Source organism: Balaenoptera acutorostrata, unplaced genomic scaffold, assembly GCF_949987535.1.
Source record: "Balaenoptera acutorostrata unplaced genomic scaffold, mBalAcu1.1 scaffold_924, whole genome shotgun sequence".
Taxonomy (NCBI): Eukaryota; Metazoa; Chordata; class Mammalia; order Artiodactyla; family Balaenopteridae; genus Balaenoptera; species Balaenoptera acutorostrata.
In genome coordinates, this window is record NW_026645588.1 from 79,368 (window position 1) to 100,478 (window position 21,111).

Consider the following 21,111-nt stretch of genomic DNA (forward strand, 5'->3'; position numbering starts at 1 on the left):
AAGGATTTGACAAAATTCAACATCCTTTCATGATAAAAACTCTAAACAAATTAGGTGTAGAAGGAATGTACCTCGACACAATAAAGGCATATGAAAAAGAAAAGGCCACAGCAAACATCTTACTCAACAGTGAAGAACTAAAAGCTGTCCCTCTAATATCAGGAAGAACGCAAGAATGTCCACACTTACCACTTCTATTCAACATAGCACTGGAAGACGGAGGAATTAGGCAAGAAAAAGAAATAAAATGCATCCAAATCAGAAAGGAAAAAGTAAAATTACCTCTGTTTGCAGATGACATGATCATACATGTAGAAAATCCTAAAGATTCAAAACCAACAGCAATAAAAACTGTTAGAGGGGCTTCCCTGGTGGTGCAGTGGTTGAGAATCTGCCTGCCAATGCAGGGGACATGGGTTCGAGCCCTGGTCTGGGAAGATCCCACATGCCACGGAGCAAATGGGCCCGTGAGCCACAGCTACTGAGCCTGCGCGTCTGGAGCCTGTGCTCCGCAACAAGAGGCCGTGATAGTGAGAGGCCCGTGCACCGCGATGAAGAGTGGCCCCCGCTTGCCGCAACTAGAGAAAGCCCTCGTACAGAAACGAAGACCCCAAACACCCAAAAATAAACAAACAAACAAATAAATAAATGAAAACCAAAAAACTGTTAGAACTCATACGTGAGTTTAGTAAAGGTGCAGGATATAAAATCAGCATATAGAAGTCATTATACAAAAGGAATGACCTACCCAAAAAAGGAAATTAAGAAAACAACCCCATTCTTAATTTCATTTCAAAGAATAAAATACTTAGGAATAAATTTAGCCAAATGGGTGAAAGATCTCTACATTGAAAAGTATAAAAAGTTGATGAGGAAAATTAAAGATGACACTGATAATATGGAAAGACATCCCATGTTCATGAACTGGAGGATTTACTATCATTAAAATATCCATACTACCCAAAGTGATCCACAGATTCAATGCAATCCCGATTAAAATCCCAATGGGGGACTTCCCTGGTGGTGCAGTGGTTAAGAATCCACTTGCCTGGGCTTCCCTGGTGGCGCAGTGGTTGAGAATCTGCCTGCTAATGCAGGAGACACGGGTTCGAGCCCTGGTCTGGGAAGATCCCACATGCCACGGAGCAGCTGGGCCCGTGAGCCACAGCTGCTGAGCCTGCGCGTCTGGAGCCTGTGCCCCGCAACGGGAGGGGCCGTGATGGTGAAAGGCCCGTGCACCGCGATGAAGAGCGGTCCCCGCACCGCGATGAAGAGTGGCCCCCACTTGCCGCAACTAGAGAAAGCCCTCGCACGAACCGAAGACCCAGCACAGCCAAAAATAAATAAATAAATAAATAAAATTTAAAAAAAAAAAAAAAAAAAAAAAAGAATCCACTTGCCAATGCAGGGGACACGGGTTTGAGCCCTGGTCTGGGAAGATCCCACATGCCGTGGAGCAACTAAGTCCACATGCCACAACTCCTGAAGCCCGCGCACCTAGAGATCGTGCTCTGCAATGAGAGAAGCAAGTGCAATGAGAAGCCCGTGCACCACAACAGAGTAGCCCCCACTCACCTCAACCAGAGAAAGCCCACGCTCAGCAACAAAGACCCAATGCAGCCAAAAATAAATAAATAAATAAAATAAATTTATTTTTAAAATTGGGCAAAGGACTTGAATAGACATTTCTCCAAAGGAGGCATATAAATGGCCAACAGATGTATGAAAAGGTGCTCAACATCACTAACTGTCAGAGAAATGCAAGTCAAACCACAATGAGATATCACCTCACACCTGTTATAATGGCAATTATCAAAAAGACAAAAGATAACAAGTGTTGATGAGGATGTGGAGAAAAGGGAACCCTCGTGCATTTTTGTTGGGTATATAAATTGATACAGCCACTAAGGAAAACAGTATTGAAGTCCTCAAAACATTAAAAATACACCTACCTTATGACTCAGCAATCCCACTTCTGGGTATACAGCAAAAGGAAATGAAATCGGTATCGTGAAGAGACATATGCACTTCCATGTTTACTTTTCACAGTAGCCAAGACATTGGATCAACCGAAGTGTCTGTAGATTCATGAATGGATAAACAGAGTGTGGTATATAAACAGGCATATCTCCTTTTATTGTGCTTTGCAGATACTACGTTGTCTACAGATTGAAGGTCTGTGGCAGTCCTGCATTGAGTAAGTCCATTGGTGCCATTTTCCCAATTAGCATTACTTTCAAGTTAAGGTATGTACATTGGTTTTTTAGACATAATGCGATCGCACATTAACACACTATAATATAGTAGAGACATAAGTTTTATATGCACGGGTAAACCAAAAAATTCATGTGGCTTGTTTTGTTGCAATATTTGCTTTATTTTGGTGGTCTGGAACCAAACCTGCAGTATCTCCAAGGTATGCCTGTATACGATGGAATATTATTCAGCCTTTAAAATGAAGGAAATGCTGCTATTTGTGACAACATGGATGAACCTGAAAGAGATTATGCTACGTGAAATAAGCCAGATACAGAAAGACAGCTACAAACACTTCAGGATGCTACTTTTATGTGGAATCTGAAATAGTCATAGATGTGGGGTGCAGAACAGTGGTTGACAGTAGATGAGGGCATGGGAAAATTGGCAGGTATTGATCACGAGGTACAAAGTTTCAGTTATGCAAGGTGAATAATTTCTGGAAATGTAGAACTGTGCATATAGTTAACAATGCTGTATTGTGTACTTGGAATTTGCTAAGAGGATAGATCTGAAGTGTTCTCACCATAAAGAAAGAAAAAAGAAAATGGTAATTATATGAGGTGATGGATATGTGAATTGGCTTGATTGTGGCAATGATTTCGAAAATGTATATGTATATCAAAACATCAAGTTGTATATCTTAAAGATATATTTTTATTTCTCTATTATACCTCATTAAAGATGGGAAGAAGAAAGAAATGAGGTAATGATACACACTACAATATAGGTGAACCTTGAAAATTATGCTATGTGAAAGAAGCCAGACATAAATGGTCACATACTGTATATTTTACACTTATATGAAATATCCAAATCGATATATCTATAGAGACAGAAAGCAGACTGTCTCTATAGAGACAGTGACTGCCCAGGGGTTAGGTAGAAGAAAGCATGGGTAGGTCTTCCCTTTAAAGCGATAAAAATATTTTTGAACCACATAGAAGTAAGGGTTGCACAACATGGTGAATGTACTAAATGCTATTGAATCGTGCGAGTTAAAACGGTTAATTGTATCTCAGTAAAAAGTAAACCTTCTCCCCAAGTTACATTTAGTTAATTTACTGTGTCCTGACAAGTTTTAATATGAATCATATCGTTAAGAAGAAACAGCCTCAATTCACACCAAATAAACATTCAGTTTAGCGAGGTATCTGTTTTCTAATGGTTTTTTTAATGTCCTAACTTCAGCATACTACCCCATCCCTATTGTTGTGGTAGAGCAAATGGCATGAACCAGAGGTGGAAACCTAAATCAGACCTTAGAACTCTAACTGAATTTTTGAGACAATGCAACGGCGGGGTTTACGTGTTTTTGCTTCAGCATGTTTGTACCTACAATTTCTTATCTTGTTCTACCTGACTTTTTTAAATCTTTAATTCATTTACCTTAAAATATGTAAATGGTTTATAAAAAGCAAGTAAATATCTATGTATTGCTAGAAAAGAGATAATTTAATGATGAGCTTTCTTTATTCGTCATATTTTATACTGTTAGAAGAATGAGGCTATCAACTGAATTCTGTCCCCCCAAAATTCATATATTCAAGCTCTAACAAAGTGATGGTATTTGGAGATGAGGCCTTTGGCAGGTAATTAGATTAAATGATGTCATGAGGATTAGGCTCTATTAGTGCCCCTGTAAGAGGAAACCAGAGAGTTGTTTCGGTCTCTCTTCACCATGTGAGGACACAGTGAAAAGACAGTTGTCTGCAAGCCAGGAAGAGAGCCCTCACCAGGCACTGAATTGGCCAGCCCCGTGATCTTAGACTTCCAAGCCTCTAGAACTGTGAGTTGTTAAAGTCACCAAGCCTATAGTATTATGTTATGGCAGCTTGAGCTATAAGAGTACTAAATGGAAGAGACATGGAGGAACCCTAAACACATATTGCTAAATGAAAGAGGCCAAACTGAAATGGATACATACTGTATGATTTCAGCTATATGACATCCTGGAAAAGGTAGGGCACTGAAACTATTCTGTATGATACTGTAATGGTCAATGCTTGTCATACTACATTCGTCAAAACCCATAGGATATAAAACAGAGTAAACTGTAATGTAAACTATGGATATTAGTTAATAGGAATGTATGAACTTTGGCTCATCAATTGTAAAAAATGCCCCACACTAATGCAAGACGTTAATAATAGGGGAAACTTTGGTTTGGGGAGTAGATGTGGGGGGGTGTATGGGAACTCTATATTCTGCTCAAATTCTCTTTAAACTTAAAACTACTCTAAATATAGTCTACCAATTTATTTAAACAAAATAAATCTAAGTTGCCTCATCATATTGTGAGGTTATTACCATCTTACAGTTTTTCTATTTGACCGACTTCTTTAATGTTCATTTCTATCTTCTTTTACCCTTGTAAAAAATATATCAAATGTTTTGTACTATTTCACCTCCCAGCCTATTATCTTTTTAGTTATATGTCTTTCATAAACTTTCATTGGAAACTACATGAGATATCCTTGACTTATTACACTCTATGCCCATTACTATTTTCACCACCTCCCTAGTAATGCTTGAACCTTGGCTATGACCCATTGTCACCTCTGGACAAATAGTTTCTGCTCTATTTTCTGTCTTCTGTCCTTCTGGGCCACTTCCATCTACCATCATTACCCAAAGAACTGACTTTACAGATTCTATATGCCAGTGTGTAAGACTTGCAGTGTTTTAAGAAGTATCCCAACTTCATGATGATGATTTGGGGTCATTACCAAAGCACTCGGGATCATACATATTATTTTAAGGTAGTTTTATAGGACAACGCACATTGGTATTTTCCTCCTATTAACAGAGTAGGAAACTGTGGGTTGATCTGCAGCTATTTTGATTAAGAAAGCAGGATATGAACTCTGCTTCTTTGCTGGGGTACTTGGCACTGCTCCTTCTCTTGCTGGGACATATTTTGCGCCTTTACAGCCTGGCATCTAGGCATCCTGATCAGACTAATGTTTGGCTTTATTGGATATGTTGACCAGTCTGATTGATATTCTGGTACATACAGGGTACTTGGTCATGGTTGCTCACCTCTGAACCTCAGCTTCATCACCTGCAAAGTGCAACTAATAGCTCATCCGCTTTGTGGGGTGTTTATGGATTTGGCAAGCGTCATAGTGCCTGGCACGTGCTAGAGACTCAGGTGATGCAGTAATTACTCAAATTTGCATTTTCAGTGGATCCTTCCCACCTGGAGAAGGTGACTCACAGCAGCCTTGGGGGAGGAAGAGCAGGACAAACAGCAAGGGCAGCATGGGCCAAGGCAAGGAGGTGAGAACTGACACGCAGGGGGGCCTCATGCTGGTATCACCAGAGGGCCCAGAGTGAACCAGGATGTGGGGAGAGACTGGCCGGTCAGTAAGACCAGGCCAAGAAGGGCCGTGTGAGGGGGCTTAGCTTTTACCTTGTGGTAGAGGCCATCCAAAGGAGAAAGTGGAAGATGGCTAGGTATAGACTTCTCCCTTAGGAATTGTCCTCGGGGTCTGTTTATCTCCTGGCAGGGTCCATTCAATGAGTTGGCCCCTCCAGCACATTCTAGAGAGGACTGGCCATGTCTGACCCTCTGGAGATTCAGCCCTGACCTCCTGGCCACCTCACTGAGGAGAGGGCTCATGGGGGAATCAGCCTCACTCTGCATCTGTCCACCAGTCCTGCACCCTGGACTCCAGGACCACTCACTTGCAAGAGACACATCCAGCTGCCAGAGGAAGTGACATTTCCTGACTCATCTGGCTAAGAATGAGCAGAGTATTGCTGACCGTTCCAGGGGCGTTGCTGCCGCAGAAGATCAGGATGGGTACAAGCCATAGAAGATCAGAAGGAACAAAGGTCAGTCCACGTGGGAGTTCACATGGGCGCCTCACAGTCACCAACATGCCCTCGAGTTTCCCTTCCAGCCCAACACACACTCCACCTGCCCACAGTCGCCTGTGCCACCATCACGCAGCCCCACAGAGCTCCAAACACCCTCAAACCCACACACTCCCTACCTATAAGCAGATGCCTGTGTGCCCAGAACCCTCCTGCTCCAGTACACATGCACTACAAACCCCAATAAAATCACAGCCACAGTCTTGAATACAAAAACACACCCCCAACGGCCCCCGATAATCAAACACCGAAATCCTCATATCCCACAAAAGTCCACCCAACCCCATATAACCCCCCAATGCAAACACACAAACCCTTCAACAATAGCCAAATACATTCAAACCAAACTCACATACTTCTTAATATAAGACACAACCCCCAAAATCCAAATATAACACATACAGTCCCCCCACAGCTGTGAACATCCACGTATGTACAATGCCTCAGAAGCTGAGACAAACACAAAATACCATCAGAGAGACACAAGGTTTCCAACCTTCTCCTAAATACTCCCCCCACAACACATGATGAACTCACACCCCCAATACAAACATACACCCATCTCCCTCTTGAGATACTATAACCAACCTCTGTCACATCCCCTGATTATACACACACAGCTAGCAACCCCAATTTACACTGACAACCCCAATCTCTGCAAATTCCTCCACACCAAAAATACACTCCCTAAACTCTTACCCTACAGGATGAGCATATGTATAACCCCTATACTCTGAATACACACAGATCCAACACACAAAGCATTAAAATGCATACCCCTGCCTCTTCTCAAGTGCCTGCACACAGAGCCTCAAAACACCCAGAACCAGCCCCACCACCCAGCCGCACCATGCTACACCAACCGTACACTCATAAAGGCACTCAGGCCCCTCATCTCTCCCCAGATCACACATACACAGTCTCTACACAGCTTTACTATTACCCCAAACCATCCTATACCCCAAACATACATCCATGAGTTCCCCACACAGCCCTAACCCGTGACAGAGGCAGCTCTACCAGGGGCATCATGGCACCCCGAGCGGGCAAATGCCGCTGAGGTAAGTGCCTCCTATGTTGCTGCAATTCTTGCTGCTGTTGCAAATCATCCCTTGACCCCACCAAGGCTGACCGGGACACCCTAAACAGGAAGTGGCAGCATATGAGTCAGGGAAGAGGAAAACTCCCTTCCACGTATTCCCTGTCACCATCCATTGCAGCAAAACATCGGATGACCAGCATGAACAAGAAACAGAGACATGTAACTATACCATGATAGAAATGCAAATTTTTCTAGAAAAAATTTCTCCAAGGGAAGGGGGAGAACTGTGTTCCCCCTAATTATAAAGCCATGCTGTTACAATTCAAAGAAACGTCAGATACAGTACAACAGGCATTGGACTGCATCCATGTTGTAGCTAGATATGAGAAAGATAATTTTTCTGAAGCCCCGAATCTCGCTTGCCAGTAAAGGCACATGGGCCCCGCTGCCCCATCGGCCAGGAACCCAACAGAGGACCCTTAAGGGATATAGGGACTTCTGGGACCCTTACTGGTCTCCACCAAGGGGTGGTGCTTCACACAGCTCCATCCTTCATGAGATGACTAACAGACCTCCCTGTACTGGCAGCTCTGGAGATCGGGGTCCCTAATGACGTAACCTGGGGACAGCCCAAGCACAAGGTAGAAATGTTTGCTCAGGCATTACAGACTCTTCAGCAGACTGGAGTGATGGGCAGCTGTCACCTCTCCGAATCCTGTACCCTGACCTCTGCCAAGGCCTCTGCCTTAGGGACCTGGCAGATCCCTGGAGCGTGGCCCTCCTCTGGGACAATTGCCCATATACTTCTCTAATTATCCTTGTGACACACATAAACAACTTTTCTTATGGCTCTCATTGACAACTGGAGCTCAAATTACACTGCTTCCTGGGAAACCCTTCAATTATAAGCAAGGGCCACACGTTAGATTACAACGCATAATAGTCAGGGGAGTAGAAAGCATTCAACTTCCACTGAATGTCACTACTGAAACAATCTTTATTAAAAATCTTTTAGCGCTGGTAGCCCCTTTGGCCCTACCCTTTCCCGTTACAGCTATGGATGCCTTGATGTACCACAACGCCATTTGGAACAAACCCAAATTCCTGGTCTTCCTGGTGGAAGCTGAATATTGGGAGCCCATAAGACTGCCACCCAAGACAGTAAATATCCCCCAATAACATGTATGACAGGGGGCTGTGGGATTGCAGCCCAAAATTCAAAATGTATGACAAGAAGAATTCATTAAACACACCATTTCTCCTTTTCAATTCCCCCATTTGGCTGCTATTAAAGCCTGCTATTAATGAGTGGCGCCTTATAAGCAACTACTGAAATATCAATGCTGATCCCCACTATTAAGGCTCCCATTTCCAACACTGTCCAGTTAATTAAGGATATCCAAAGGGCTCCAGGGAATTACTTTGCTGTGACAATCTAGCTATTATGTTCTATTCAGTACCAGTTATTGAGGAGTCCCAGCTGCAGTCTACTTTTACTGCAGAAGGCACCCAGTATGTTTTAACCTGTCTGCCTACTGGCTATCTTAACAGCCCAGCTATTGCCCACAGTCTTTGCTGGCAAGACCTGGTGTCCCCTTGCACCGTCTGGCACTATACTGAGGTTCTAATCCAGAGCCCCTCAGGAGATTGGTGCACGAGGCCCTAACATGGTTGGTGACCCATCTATAACATACAGGTGGGCTACTGCCCCACAGAAAATTCAAGGGCTGTCCACAACTATTACATTTCTGGGCATTAACTGATCCTCTAAAAGCCAGGAAATTCCTCTTGCAGCTAAACCTCAGCTGTTAACTATTCAGCCCCCCAACACACTATAGCAAGCCCAACTCGTCTTGCTTAGGTCTCTTCACACTTCGCAGGCAACAAATACCACACTTGTCCATCCTTCGTAGACCCATTTATGCAGCCACGTACAAACCCTCCATATTTTACTGGCGAAGAGCTAAACAATAAGCTTTATAGCAGGCACAAAGGTCAGTTAGTCAAGCCCTCCCACTGGTTCCCCCTGGCTGTTCCTTCTGGGCTGAGAATGGACTGTGTGTCCCGGAGCCTTTGCACTAACACAGCTCCTCCTAGCTGCCTGTGGGCTTCTGGACCAGACGGCTGCTCTCTACACCACTACACCCCCTCAGAACCGATTTGGGAACTGGTTCGTTGGTTTTGGTCTTGGTTTGGTGTGCACTGATGCCAGAGTTTGCTTGCGTCTTTTGCGTTTTGGTGTACAAAACGGGAAATACTCCATCTACCCTGAAGGAGAGCCCTTTGGGGCCTATATTAGATAAATGGGTGAAACATAGCCCTGAGCCTATGACTAAGAAACACATGATATATTATTGTAATAGGGTGCGGACCCAAAATATAGGATCAGAAGGGCGGTAGCCCCTGAATGGCTCACTCAACTTTTATAGGATCTCGCAGTTACAAGTGTTTTGCAAAACAGCAAGCTGCACCGGCAGTTGTTCCAACTGCCCACCCTCCCCCCATGCCGCCATCATATTCACCACCTCCTGTTTCCCCTACCCACGGGGGTCAAATAGAAGTTTCTGTGTTAACGCCCAGAGCACAGGAGCCGGATTTAGTATCACCATCTAAGACTCCACAGGCCACCCAACTTGGACCGGGAGCCACTTCCACAGCAGGGCAATTTCCCTTGTGCTGACAACCTATGAGAGGCCAGGCGACGCCCTTGGACTTGAGGCGTCCGATTCCAATTTCCCCACAGGAGCCCCAGGGAACTTTGACAGTGGGGAACGAGTTGATTGACTCTCCAATAGATACCACTCCCCAACCCCTCCCTGTTTATCTTAAGAGGCTTGTAAATATTAAACAAAGGGGAAACAAAGTCATCCTAGGAAAAACTTGCCTGTATCTTTGAGATGCAAACGTCCTTTCTGGTCTTCTCAGGAACCCTCATCTCTGCCATCTTTTTAAAATGCATCTTTTGAAAAGAGGGTAAAGTAATTTAGAAATTGACTTATCAAGGATAAATAAAAAACCTAAGTGTCTTTTCTGTAAAAATTCAGCCATCTAGACAAGTGAGTTTGATTTTTTCCATCTGTCAGAAACCTAATTTGAATCCAACCTCTTTTTGTAAACTGATGGGTTTCACATAGCTGTACCCGACTCCCTGCTGAAATTTGGAAGTGACAACTATGACGTCTCTGTATGTTTGTGTCCTTGTATGTGTCTTTGTCTTTGGATAACATTGCTGAGGTTGATTTGTGGATGAGCTCTATTTAATTGGCTTAAAGAAAAGTGAGCACTTACAAACCAAACTATTCTAAATACAAGAGAAATTGAGCTAAATGAGCTTCAGGTTCATGTGAACTGGGAAATATTTAGTATTAATTCAGACCTGGTACTAACGGTCGTTTGTTGATCTAATAAATATAGACATGCTGTTAGAGTCATCAACATTAAGTATAATACTTTTATTGTGCCTAGGTTTAATATAAGCTGAATAAAATCTTGTTATATCTATTGCAAATTCGTCAGCAAGGAAATAACCTGATGTGAAGAAACTTTTAAGGAAAGAAAATGCAAATGAAATAAGAGCTTTAGGTGAACTTTTTAAAATACTTATCTTTTAGGAAGGTCTATCTAAAATTAGTCTCTCCAGATATTTGACCACTTGAAAGTCAGAACTGTGCTAAAATAAGTGACAGAAGGTTTATGGAAAGTGGACCCTGAAAAAAAGAGTTCTGTACGTGGTCAGGATTGACTAAGTTTAAAATAAGTTTAACTGAGTAAATAAATTTTAAAAGTAAGCTGGTGCAAAACTTGAATTTCGCTTTTCTCTCTGTTAAGTAGACAAGGTTTCTTAAGATTTTGGACTGCCTTTGATACCAGAGTTTAAGTTTTTCTGCCTTTTAAGAGATTGTTCTGTACTTGCCTTTGAAATCTTTTATTGTTACTTTGGCTAACTGAATAACTATTGTTTCACAGTGACATGTGATCCTATCTGACTGTTTTAACCCCTTTTCTTATTTTTCGGACAAAACTTCCCAAATCAAATTATAATGAAGTTCCTTTGACCTCTAGCCAACTTTGGGGTGCTTCAAAGGGCCCCTGAAACATCCCAAAGAGAGATATTAACTAATTAGGTTGACTTGGTATGTTGAATTACACGGGAAGTGTTGTCAAATAAGCAATAAATCTTCTTAAGTTACATTGTATGCCAAATGATACAGGTATTCTACAGATTATATGGAGTTCCTAAAATTTGGTATGTCCTGGTAAAATGTGACCAGTCAGAATTCCCTTTATTGTCGGAAAGTGTTGCATGTCACCGCAGTAACCACGTTACTTTGTCAATTGCATCGTAATCAGATTTAAACGTGCCTTCTCTTTGTTTCTTTTCAAGTAGCCAAATGTATGTCTCAGCCCACTCATCTTTGTAAAAATAGACCTAGAAGTCTTTCAAATGCTGTTTTAGCAGGAAGTTACTGATGTGTATGTGCCATTTACAGTGATTCTGAATATACTCCCCAGCTTCAAAAACACTTAGAACTGCTGCTGTGGTTTCTGGAAGAGTCAGTTGTCGGTTCCTCAATTACACCTGTGCAGCTCGGGTCTGAGTTTTTAAAGAATAGTTAACTTTTAAAGAAGTTTCTTTATCAAAAGAGCAGTTTGAGTTATAGCCATGGTTTTTGCTGGGTTAACATTGGCTTCAGTTAAATCGTTTCAATTATAAAGTAAGTATAACTCTGGTGAAGAAGCTTGTCTCATTTTTAAATGCTGAATCACATTTTATTTCTTGAATTAATGCGATAGAAATGTCAAAATTCCGGACCACTGGAATATGCCAACTTTTTTGTTTTGGGGTTGTGTGTATAGTTTTTGTTGTGCTGATTTGTTTGCTTGTTTTTGAAAGAAACTGAAACTGCTATGTCTGCTAGTGGAAGAAAATGCTTTGTTTTGCTCTGAAGATTCTGAAATTATTCAGGCATATCGTGGTTCATAGATTACAAAGAATAATGCTAGTTAAATGCCAATGAACTATTTTTACTCTTTTTATACGAAATGTACAAATTTCGGGGGGGGTGGTGGTGACGGTGGCAGCGGTGCCTCTTAACTACCTTATGTAAAATACTTGAACATTTTCATCAATATTGCCATCATCTGTTTAATACTCCCAGTATATTTTCTCAACGTGTTTACCTAAAGTTGTATGGAATGACATAATAAGCAATAAAATCTGAATTACACCCAAAAAAAAAAAAAAAAGTGCCGCCTTAAGTCTTTCGTCATTGTACACAGTTATGGTTTCACTCTGATGCCTTTGCAAAAATGCTTCCTCTTCAAGAAGATTTATAGAAGGGACCTTTGGATAAATACAAGTTTCTGGGTTTCAGACCATAAAGGTGAACTGGGTAAGATCTTGAAGAATTCTAATGGGAAACCTGATGGCTTCATAAAGCTGTTAACAAAAACGATTAGTTGCACATGACTGGGTAAACTGGTGACTATGGTTATAATTTTTATGGTTTCTATCTGAAAAATGACTGTTTTCAATCTGTGTTTTCCAGGTGTAAGCAAAACCCTCCCCTTAAACTAATTATGACTTACAGTAATTTGTTAAATTATACCCTTGTAAGCAGAATTGAAACATTTATCTTTTTCTCTCTACCTGGTTGATCCTGCCAGTAGCGAATGCTTGTCTCAAAGATTAAGCCGTGCATGTCTAAGCATGCACTGCTGGTATACTGAAACAGCGGATGGCTCACTAAATCAGTTATGGTACCTCTGGTCGCTCGCCATTGCAATTGGATTACAAGTAGTTACACTGATCATTGTTCTTTGTTTCCAGATTGTTTGCTCTTTGTGTCTCCCTGCTGCACTGTGTCTTTGTTAACGTTACTAGCTGCATTACTTATATCCTGTCTACTTTATAAGATGGGTGTCTCTTACAGTACCCAGTATGTAACCAGGCCTCCAACAATACTTCTATGGCTAAACATCTTGAGGAAATAGATCACATTTATAACGTAAAATAATTGTAATAGTGTGATTCTAGGTATGGGAGGAAGCAACAAGGGAAAATGTCTCCTGGATCATAATGAGATAGAGGATCCAGAGGATCTTTAATTATCAATAGGGCCTAGTCCAAAAACTAGCACCTGGAGTGGCATATCAAGAATTCTCCCCTGACCTGGGATGAGCCTCCCAGCACCGTGGGACAAAATTTGATCCTGAAATGTCTCCCAAATATTGGTCAAAATCCTGACCAAGAGGAGAGGATCTGGGAAATGGAATATTGCCTGACACATCAGTCATTAGCGATTGCAGCCCTCCAACGTGAGCCGGTGAGCCCTGACGAAACTCAGGATATGAGAATATAGGATACAGGCCCCGGGTAGCTGAGGTACATATCAAATGAATGATTTCAGTGAGCCCAGACTCTTGCATCTTCCCATACATAGAAAACTGCCAAATTCCTTAACTTGAGATGCTGCTTCCCAGGCTTGAAGCTCTCAAAATTCCCGTCAAATAGATCATAACTCTCAACTTTTAGGCTGAGAATATTTTTTTAAGGCTACAGGTGTAAAGGAGACACTTTCCAGAGAGGAACAAAAAAAAAAAAAAAACAACGTTTGGAACACTGGCACCGATGGTGGACACTCCCGGAAAGTTCCGTCTGACGAAGCAATTAGAAGGGCCGTCACCCCTTTTTCCACAAGACTGTAGAATGGACATTGACAGTAGGGAATTGGAACAGGGAGGAGCCAAATCTGACTACACGTTGGATCTGTTTCTTTGACTTTAACCTTTGCCTTCCGCTGCTTTTGTTCACTAAAAGGATACTGTCTGTACATAATGGCCTGCCTCGGGGAACCCTGCCCCTCTGCCTGAATGTTAAACCAAAGTGCCTTTGTTCAGGGAAACATACGGACTCTGTCCACCTGTGGATGGCTGCAATTAAGAAGAAATGAACACATCCCCTCCCTGAGGCTGGCCATTCCAGGGGATATTCGCAAAACTTATGGCCCTTTTACTTTACCTCCTCATCTCCTCCCCCTCTCTGTGCTATAAAAGAAACTGGCATCCAAACCCCGATAAGATGGTTTTTTGAAACTTTAGTCCGCCATCTTCTCGGTCTGCTGGCTTTCCGAATAAAGTCATATTCCTTGCCTCAACACCTCATCTCCGATTTATTGGCCTGTCGTGCGGCAAGCACAGCAAGCTTGGACTTGGTAACATCTTTACTCAGGACACGGTGTCACAAAATGGGACATTGTTTTCTGTTTGTTTGTTTTGTGTTTGTTTTTTGTGTTTGTTTTTGTTTTGGGCTGCGCCACGTGGCTTGTGGGATCTTAGTTCCTCGACCAGAGATCGAACCCGCGCTCCCTGCAGTGGAAGCTCGGAGTCCTAACCAATGGACTACCAGGGAATTCCCATGGGACACTGTTACCTTGCAGTCATGGTCCTCACCTTTGTGAGACAGAGGTAGTAGTGTAGCAGGATGGAGAACGTTGTAAAGTTTAAGATAAAGATTAGGTGGTGAAAGCAGGATTTCACAGGAAGTGAAGCTAGTGACACTTGCAGTGAAATGTTGTCAATTCAGAGTTAAGAAGACTGTGGACAATGTGTGGAGTTTGCAAATAAACTTCATTTTCTAGAGTCAAATCTGCCAAGGCTTCCACTAAATTTGCAGTTGTGGCTATAACCTTAAGACAACTGAGATAGGCATAAGCAACTGAATCAAGTTGCATGCTATAATAGGCAAAAGGCCTATGTTTACTACCATGCTCACATAGTTCCACGGGGCCTGATTATGCCATTCATGCACAAATCAAGTAAAAGGTTTTGAATAACCTAAAGTTAATCTGTTAGGTAGAGATCTCTTTGCTAACTTAAAAGGGCTAATATATTTTGCCTCCAGTGGAGATCTCACCTTAAAGTTTCCGGATCAACCTGAACCTGATCATTTGGGTAACCCTAAGGCAGGCAGCTCTTGCAGTGCTTGTTTTAGCCTTATAAAAGCCTGCTTATGTTTATCTTCCCAAGCAAAGGATTCAGGAACTAAATCTTTAATAAGTTCATAGAGTGGAAGAGGTAACAGAGAAAAATTTGGAACCCAGAGCTTGCAATAACCAACTAAACCTAGAAATCCACAATGCTAGCACTTAGTTGTGAGTCTAGGAAGTTCCTGTATCAGCCTAATTCTCTCTGGACATAGCTGAATTCCTTCAGTGCTTAGATTTTGTCCTAGGTAATGAACAGTGTCTAGAGATAATTGTAATTTTTCCTTTGTGTTCTTTCTCAGCTAACTGTTGCAGGAAATAAATGGAATCTTTTATGCATGCCTTATGGAATCTTTACAGTAGCTGAGTACAGCAGGAGGTTATCTCCATATGGTAAAAAGGTGGATTTCTCAGGGAACTAGAGGGTACTTAAATCTTGGTGAAGTACTTGGGAGAAAAAAGAAGGGGTCCCAGTGAACCCTTGAGGCATAAAAGTTCAGGTATATTGTTGACTGTTCCAAGTAAAGGCATATAGATATTGGCTGTTGGGTCTCCGGGTTGCTGAAGAAAGGTGAACAAAGGTCTCCTACAGTAAACCATTCCGAATCAGTTGAACCTTGTGACAGAAGGGTGGCTAGGTTTGGAACAACAGGAAAACAGGGAATAACTATTTTGATTAACAGCTCCCAAGTCCTGGACAAATCGCCATCCTGCCAGGTTTCCAACCAGGCAAGATTGGCATGCTGCAGGGACGAGTACAGCAATGACCACCTCCCGGGAAATTAAGTCTTCTACAATAGGTGTGAGACCTTGTATGACCGCAGGCTTTAATAGTTGTTGAGGAAACCTAGGGAGAGGTTTAGCTACATCTATCTGAATCTTTATAGGTTTGCATTTTTTTATTCTTCTGATGTTAACACTGTCAGAAGTAGCCCCCAAATTTGCAGGCATCTCCATCAAATTAGAGAACTTGTGCTGAACTTCCTCTTTTATGTCCAGGACAGATTGTAAGGAACATAAATAATCAGGTTCAGGTTGATCAGGAAACTTTAAGGTGAGATCTCCACTGGAGGCAAAATGTACTGGCCCTTTTAAGTTAGAAAAGAGATCTCTACCGAATAGATTAACTGGGGCTATATTGCATAGCAAAAAGGAATCTTGGTTGAGATAAAACTTCTCTTTGAACTTTATTAGGTACTCCCACTATGGAAACATCCTCTTGACTCAGAGGGACCTGTTGTTCTTTGAGGGTGGGATTTAGAGTAGAAAGCACAGCTCTGGTTAGGGCTAGGGATAGGGTGTTAAAGGGTTAGGTAATTATGTTTACAGTTAGGGTTAGGGTTTAATGTAGATTTCAAAGTAAACTATGAGAGTGGGGTTTAAAATAGAAAGCATAGCTCCAGTATCAGCTAAAAATTGGCAGTTTTTCATTAATTTTCATTCTATTTTCCTCTGGGCTGTTTAAGGTAATTGCTGGTAATAGTTTACCAGAGAACCTCTGGAGTTCTGCCAACTAGGGGAGAGGGTCATGGGGGGGGCCCTCCCTTTGATACAGATATGAGAGCATTTGTGAAGAGTTTGCATAGGACCTTTGAGGACACCTTTTTTTCCAGTGTCCTCACTGATTACAAATGAAACGTCAACTTTGGGTCATCGAATTGATCATGGACCCCTAGGAGGTTGTAATGGGGGAGACCTAGGTGTTATTTTGTGTCTCTTGCCTTAGAGCTGTTGTAACTGTAAGGCTATGAGCTTGGTGGATTTCTGTTTGTGATCTTGCTCCAAGGTCCTTTCAAAATGCTCAGCTATAGTCAGGAGTTCAGTCAGGCCTACAGCCTCCCAGCCTATTTTCTGCCCTTTTATCAATCCACTAATCTCAGAAGATAATCCATTTACAAAGAGGGCAGTTAAAGTAGGCTGAGTGGCCTTTTTATTGCTTGGAACCCCGAATGCTGTAAAAAGAGAGCCTACAAACTGGCTCTAAAGTCTTCCACAGATTCACCCCTCTTTTGTTTGTATGAGTGAATAACAGGCCAATCATTATTAGGCCAATTAATAATAGACCAAGTGTGAGCAGGGAAGATTTTAGGAATAGCTTATAAAAGGTTAGTTGTTATTCTGCAAGCCTTTTTAGGTTGAGGATCTTGAATATCATTCTAGGGATTATGTCATTTTGCTTCCCGCGTCCATTCTGGGGCTTCCCCCAGTCCTACCAACATGTGTACAAGCGGATAAAGATCTAGCAGTTTGGGGACATAGGCCGTGACGGTGACTCTAAATTCTTCAAAAAATGGTGGGAGTTCCTCCCTAGGTTTAGAGAATTCTTTGACTATAGCTCTCAGTTCAATCTTTGACCAAGGGGTAAAGGACACCTGAGGGGGCTCACCTGCAACCTCAGGTAGTTTTACTTTAAGTGGCAATTGTTAAATATTCCTTTGGGAATAGAAAAGTATTTCAGACAGAAAATGAGTAAAACAAGAGTACTCAGGTGAAAAAGGAAAGGGGGGGACAGTAGGAGTTAAATCTGCAGTCACAGCCGTCCTATGGTCTTTTGTTTCAGGTACCTCTTGTCTCTTCAATTTTTCATTAGCTTTTTGTTCTAAGTCTCTAAACGAAGCTATTTTGGAATCTTGAAACCTTCTGTAAACTTTTACATACCAATTAAACAGGTATCTCATTCTCCCTGTCCAATTTGGGAACCCTTGCTCTCTAGTGTTTTCCTTAAATGAACAATCTTGTCTAACTGGAACATTCCCCACAATGACCATTGTAATTCTAGATCAATATTAGTATAATTTTGCCATCTTTCTAAATATCTACAGCCTCCAGGACCATAGTTCTCAAATATAAAATAAGCAGGTGTGCCAGAAGCTGGCATTCTCAACCCTTTGGTGATAAAGGATCTCATTTCCTTAGCTAGCCTTTGTCAACCCAAAAGAACACACAAAAGAACTGCGCCTTAATATATCAGCAGTAACAAAGAGATGTCACTATGTCCTGGCCAAAAGAAGGCCTGGTATGCACCACCACCAATTCCCAGGGATCCCTGGACTGAGGAAAAAGATCCAACCAGCAGATCCCAAGGAATGGGGACTGCAAACTGATGCCAAACAAAATGGAGAACTATAGCCACCACCAACAGTTCCAAGCATGGAAACTGAGGGCTGATTCCAAACAGATGGGGAAGTGCAGACTACACTGCCAGCAGTGCCCAATGTGGAATCCAGGGAACAAAATTAGGGGCTAGGGTTTCCCACTCAAAAATATACTGGCAATAACCAAGAGATGTTACTGTGTCCTGGGAATTTCCATCAGAAAGGGCTAGGGGTTTGGCCTCAGGGAGAATCCTCTACCAGCCAAACTGACCTGCCCTGTAAAGGAAAGCCAATTAGATTTCGAACACAAACTCAATCAAAGAGAATGGAGCTCAAACCAAGAGGAGCTTCCCAACAACCTTCAGGAATGGCAAGAAAGACAGTGAACTCAAAGGAGTTGTGGGCACTACACCTGTTTCTCCTTGTCCCAAATGTTATCAGAAATTTGCTTCAGATCCCATCACTGCCACCAATATATTTATCTTTTTCTTTTTAAAAAGATAAGCATTTAATCATAAAATCATCCTGTTAGCAGGAGGAATCATAAGAGTGGATTTTAGAAAAGTGCACATACATATTTTGATACAGAACATTTCTGGAGGGATACATATTCAACTGTTAGTGGCCACCTCTGAATGCCACCAATGTATTAAAAAACAAAATTTAACCGAGTAAATGTGAAGATTTACTTTGAATTTTGAATAAATTGGCTTTATTAAACGATTCATGAATCAGGCAGCATCTCATCTGACAGAAAGGGAGATACTCCAACGGGTTACACAACATGGAAGGCTTTTTGTTTTTTGGCCACGCCACACGGCATGTGGAAATCTTAGTTCCCCGACCAGGGATCGAACCCATGCCCCGTGCATTGGAAGAGCAGAGTCTTAGCCCCTGGACCACCAGGGAAGTCCCAGAAGGCTTTTAAAGTAAAGAGGCTGGGACAAGGAAAGAAAGTCATCATCAAGGGAAAAAATGAAAGTTCACTGGAGGAAAGTGAAACTTCAGGTGACAATGGCTTCTCATTGGCTAAACTGCGGAATTTTCTATTAGCTATTTCTATTTTCTATTTCTTGTTGCTGGCCAGGAAGGAAGTCTTCCCTCCTCCAGCTGGGGTAGTAAAGTGGTTGCACTTCCTGTTTGGGGTCACTAAATGACCTCTTCCTGTTGGGGTCATGGATGATGAGTGACACGGCATGAGAGCTCCCTCTACGGGCCTTCCAGACTCCAATTCTAGTTGAGGTTTCCTTTTGTTAACACTCACAGCATGTTTTATTGGCAGGAGGATTCACAATGAGGGAGAAAAGGCCACAAGACTCACCATAAAGAAGGCTCAGAAATTCCTGGGTGGGTCCAAGGGAGGCACAAGGTGGCTGTGGGGTCAGCTGGCGGCCACAATGATCACATGGTTCCATCTGATGGGTTTGCAGCTCGATGTGGAATAGTGAATAAAAGGGTCAGTTCATCCTATCAGAGCAACATGAAACTGAGCTAAGCTTCCCACTGCTAGAAGCATCTTGAGCCTTCAGAAAAGAACAGAGAACATGTCTAAAGGGTTTGGGAACATCAGAGCCATATCTCCTCAGAGTGGGACTCCCTAGGCTCTCCAGGTCTCAGTCCCCAACTCTCCCTCAGGGACAAAGCCTCCTCACCTCTGTCCTTGTCAGCTCACTGATCCCTAGAGGTCCTGCCTATCCCTGAGGACTTAGATTTCCATGGAGACAGGTTGGTTGAGACCTAGTGATACAGTTGACCAGCCTGATACGCAACAGTTCCCACCACCCTGGGGCAGTTGGGCTCAGGGACACGTGGCTCTGGACCCCATGTGGAGGGTGTCCTTGCACGTCAGCTGTGCCCCAGAAGAGCCAGTAACGCCTGCAGCTGTCCAACTGATTCTCAGGGTATTTTCCTGGGAGAGCCCTTGGTCATCTGACCTCCTATCCAGGAAGCCCCGTGACTTTCTGACTGCTGCCTGTCACGCCAACAACACACCTGTGAAGGTTCTGCTCTGCATGGCCATCTGTCCACCAGGCCCCCCCCCTTCTAGGGACCCAGATGCTAGGACCACACAAATGCTGAAGGAGTGTCCACCTGCCTAAGGTACAGACACCCCTGTATCCATCTGCATGATTTCTACTGGGAATCTACAACATTTGTGGGGATTCTTTGGCCCTAAAGAACAGACCAACCTGATAGGAGCAATGCAATGATTCACAATTACCAGGGTCAATGCACATATACAGGGGCCCATAGCCCCAGATGCCCCACTCACAATTCACATGGGTGTCCCATGCGTACCCACCGATGCCCAAATATTCTTGCTTCATACATACATACATCCAAACACGCACATCAGTGGTGTGCTGGTAAGTGCTAAAAAACTCTTCTAGAAAGGTGGGAAAGACTTCACCTATGCTATCTACGTGGTATAAATATTCCCAGCATGACCAGTTTCAAGCTACCCACCTGAAATCACTGAACACAGAGCTGGGAAGAGATATGCACCATTGACTATCCCAGGATAGTATGAACCAGTTCCAGCACATCCCATACCTTTTCCTATGAATTTGTGCACACAATCCACTTACACCCCAAGTAGAACCCTCACCTCCCATCACAGATATATAACCAAAAGGATACCACATACACATATGTGTTTGTACATATACATATATATATATATATATCCTGAACACACACGTACATTTCTACCCTCACCCTGAATAAATACACAGACTACCTCTTACTACCTAAATTTTTACAGACAAAACCTTACTCACCCTGAATATTCACATTCCACTCTCACGACTATATATACACACACAACATGGGCCTGAAAACAAACACGTGC

At 42.6% G+C, this 21,111-nt stretch overlaps 1 protein-coding gene and 1 long non-coding RNA gene across 13 annotated transcripts in view; one reads left to right on the forward strand and one right to left on the reverse strand.

Annotated features, from left to right (window-relative positions):
- Positions 1-5,762, forward strand: part of LOC130706630 (stearoyl-CoA desaturase 5-like) — a 31,041-nt gene extending 25,279 nt beyond the window's left edge. The window contains exons 3-4 of one of the 2 annotated variants that reach the window (XM_057539325.1): positions 2,151-2,246; positions 5,445-5,762. In XM_057539325.1, coding sequence (XP_057395308.1) covers positions 2,151-2,201 — 51 coding nt within the window. In that variant the 3' untranslated portion in view covers positions 2,202-2,246; positions 5,445-5,762. Of the gene's footprint in view, positions 1-1,097; positions 1,360-2,150; positions 2,247-5,444 lie in introns of those variants that run through there. The other variant, XM_057539324.1, reaches the window with a different exon arrangement.
- Positions 1-20,888, reverse strand: part of LOC130706631 (uncharacterized) — a 37,033-nt gene extending 16,145 nt beyond the window's left edge. For 2 of the 11 annotated variants that reach the window (XR_009006814.1, XR_009006813.1), the window contains exons 1-2: positions 19,582-20,881; positions 1,953-2,078 (exon numbers count right to left, since the gene is read on the reverse strand). This is a non-coding gene — a long non-coding RNA (uncharacterized LOC130706631). Of the gene's footprint in view, positions 1-1,952; positions 2,079-19,581 lie in introns of all 11 variants that reach the window. The other 9 variants (XR_009006811.1, XR_009006809.1, XR_009006816.1 and 6 more) reach the window with 7 other exon arrangements.
- Between the last annotated feature and the right edge of the window lie 223 nt (positions 20,889-21,111).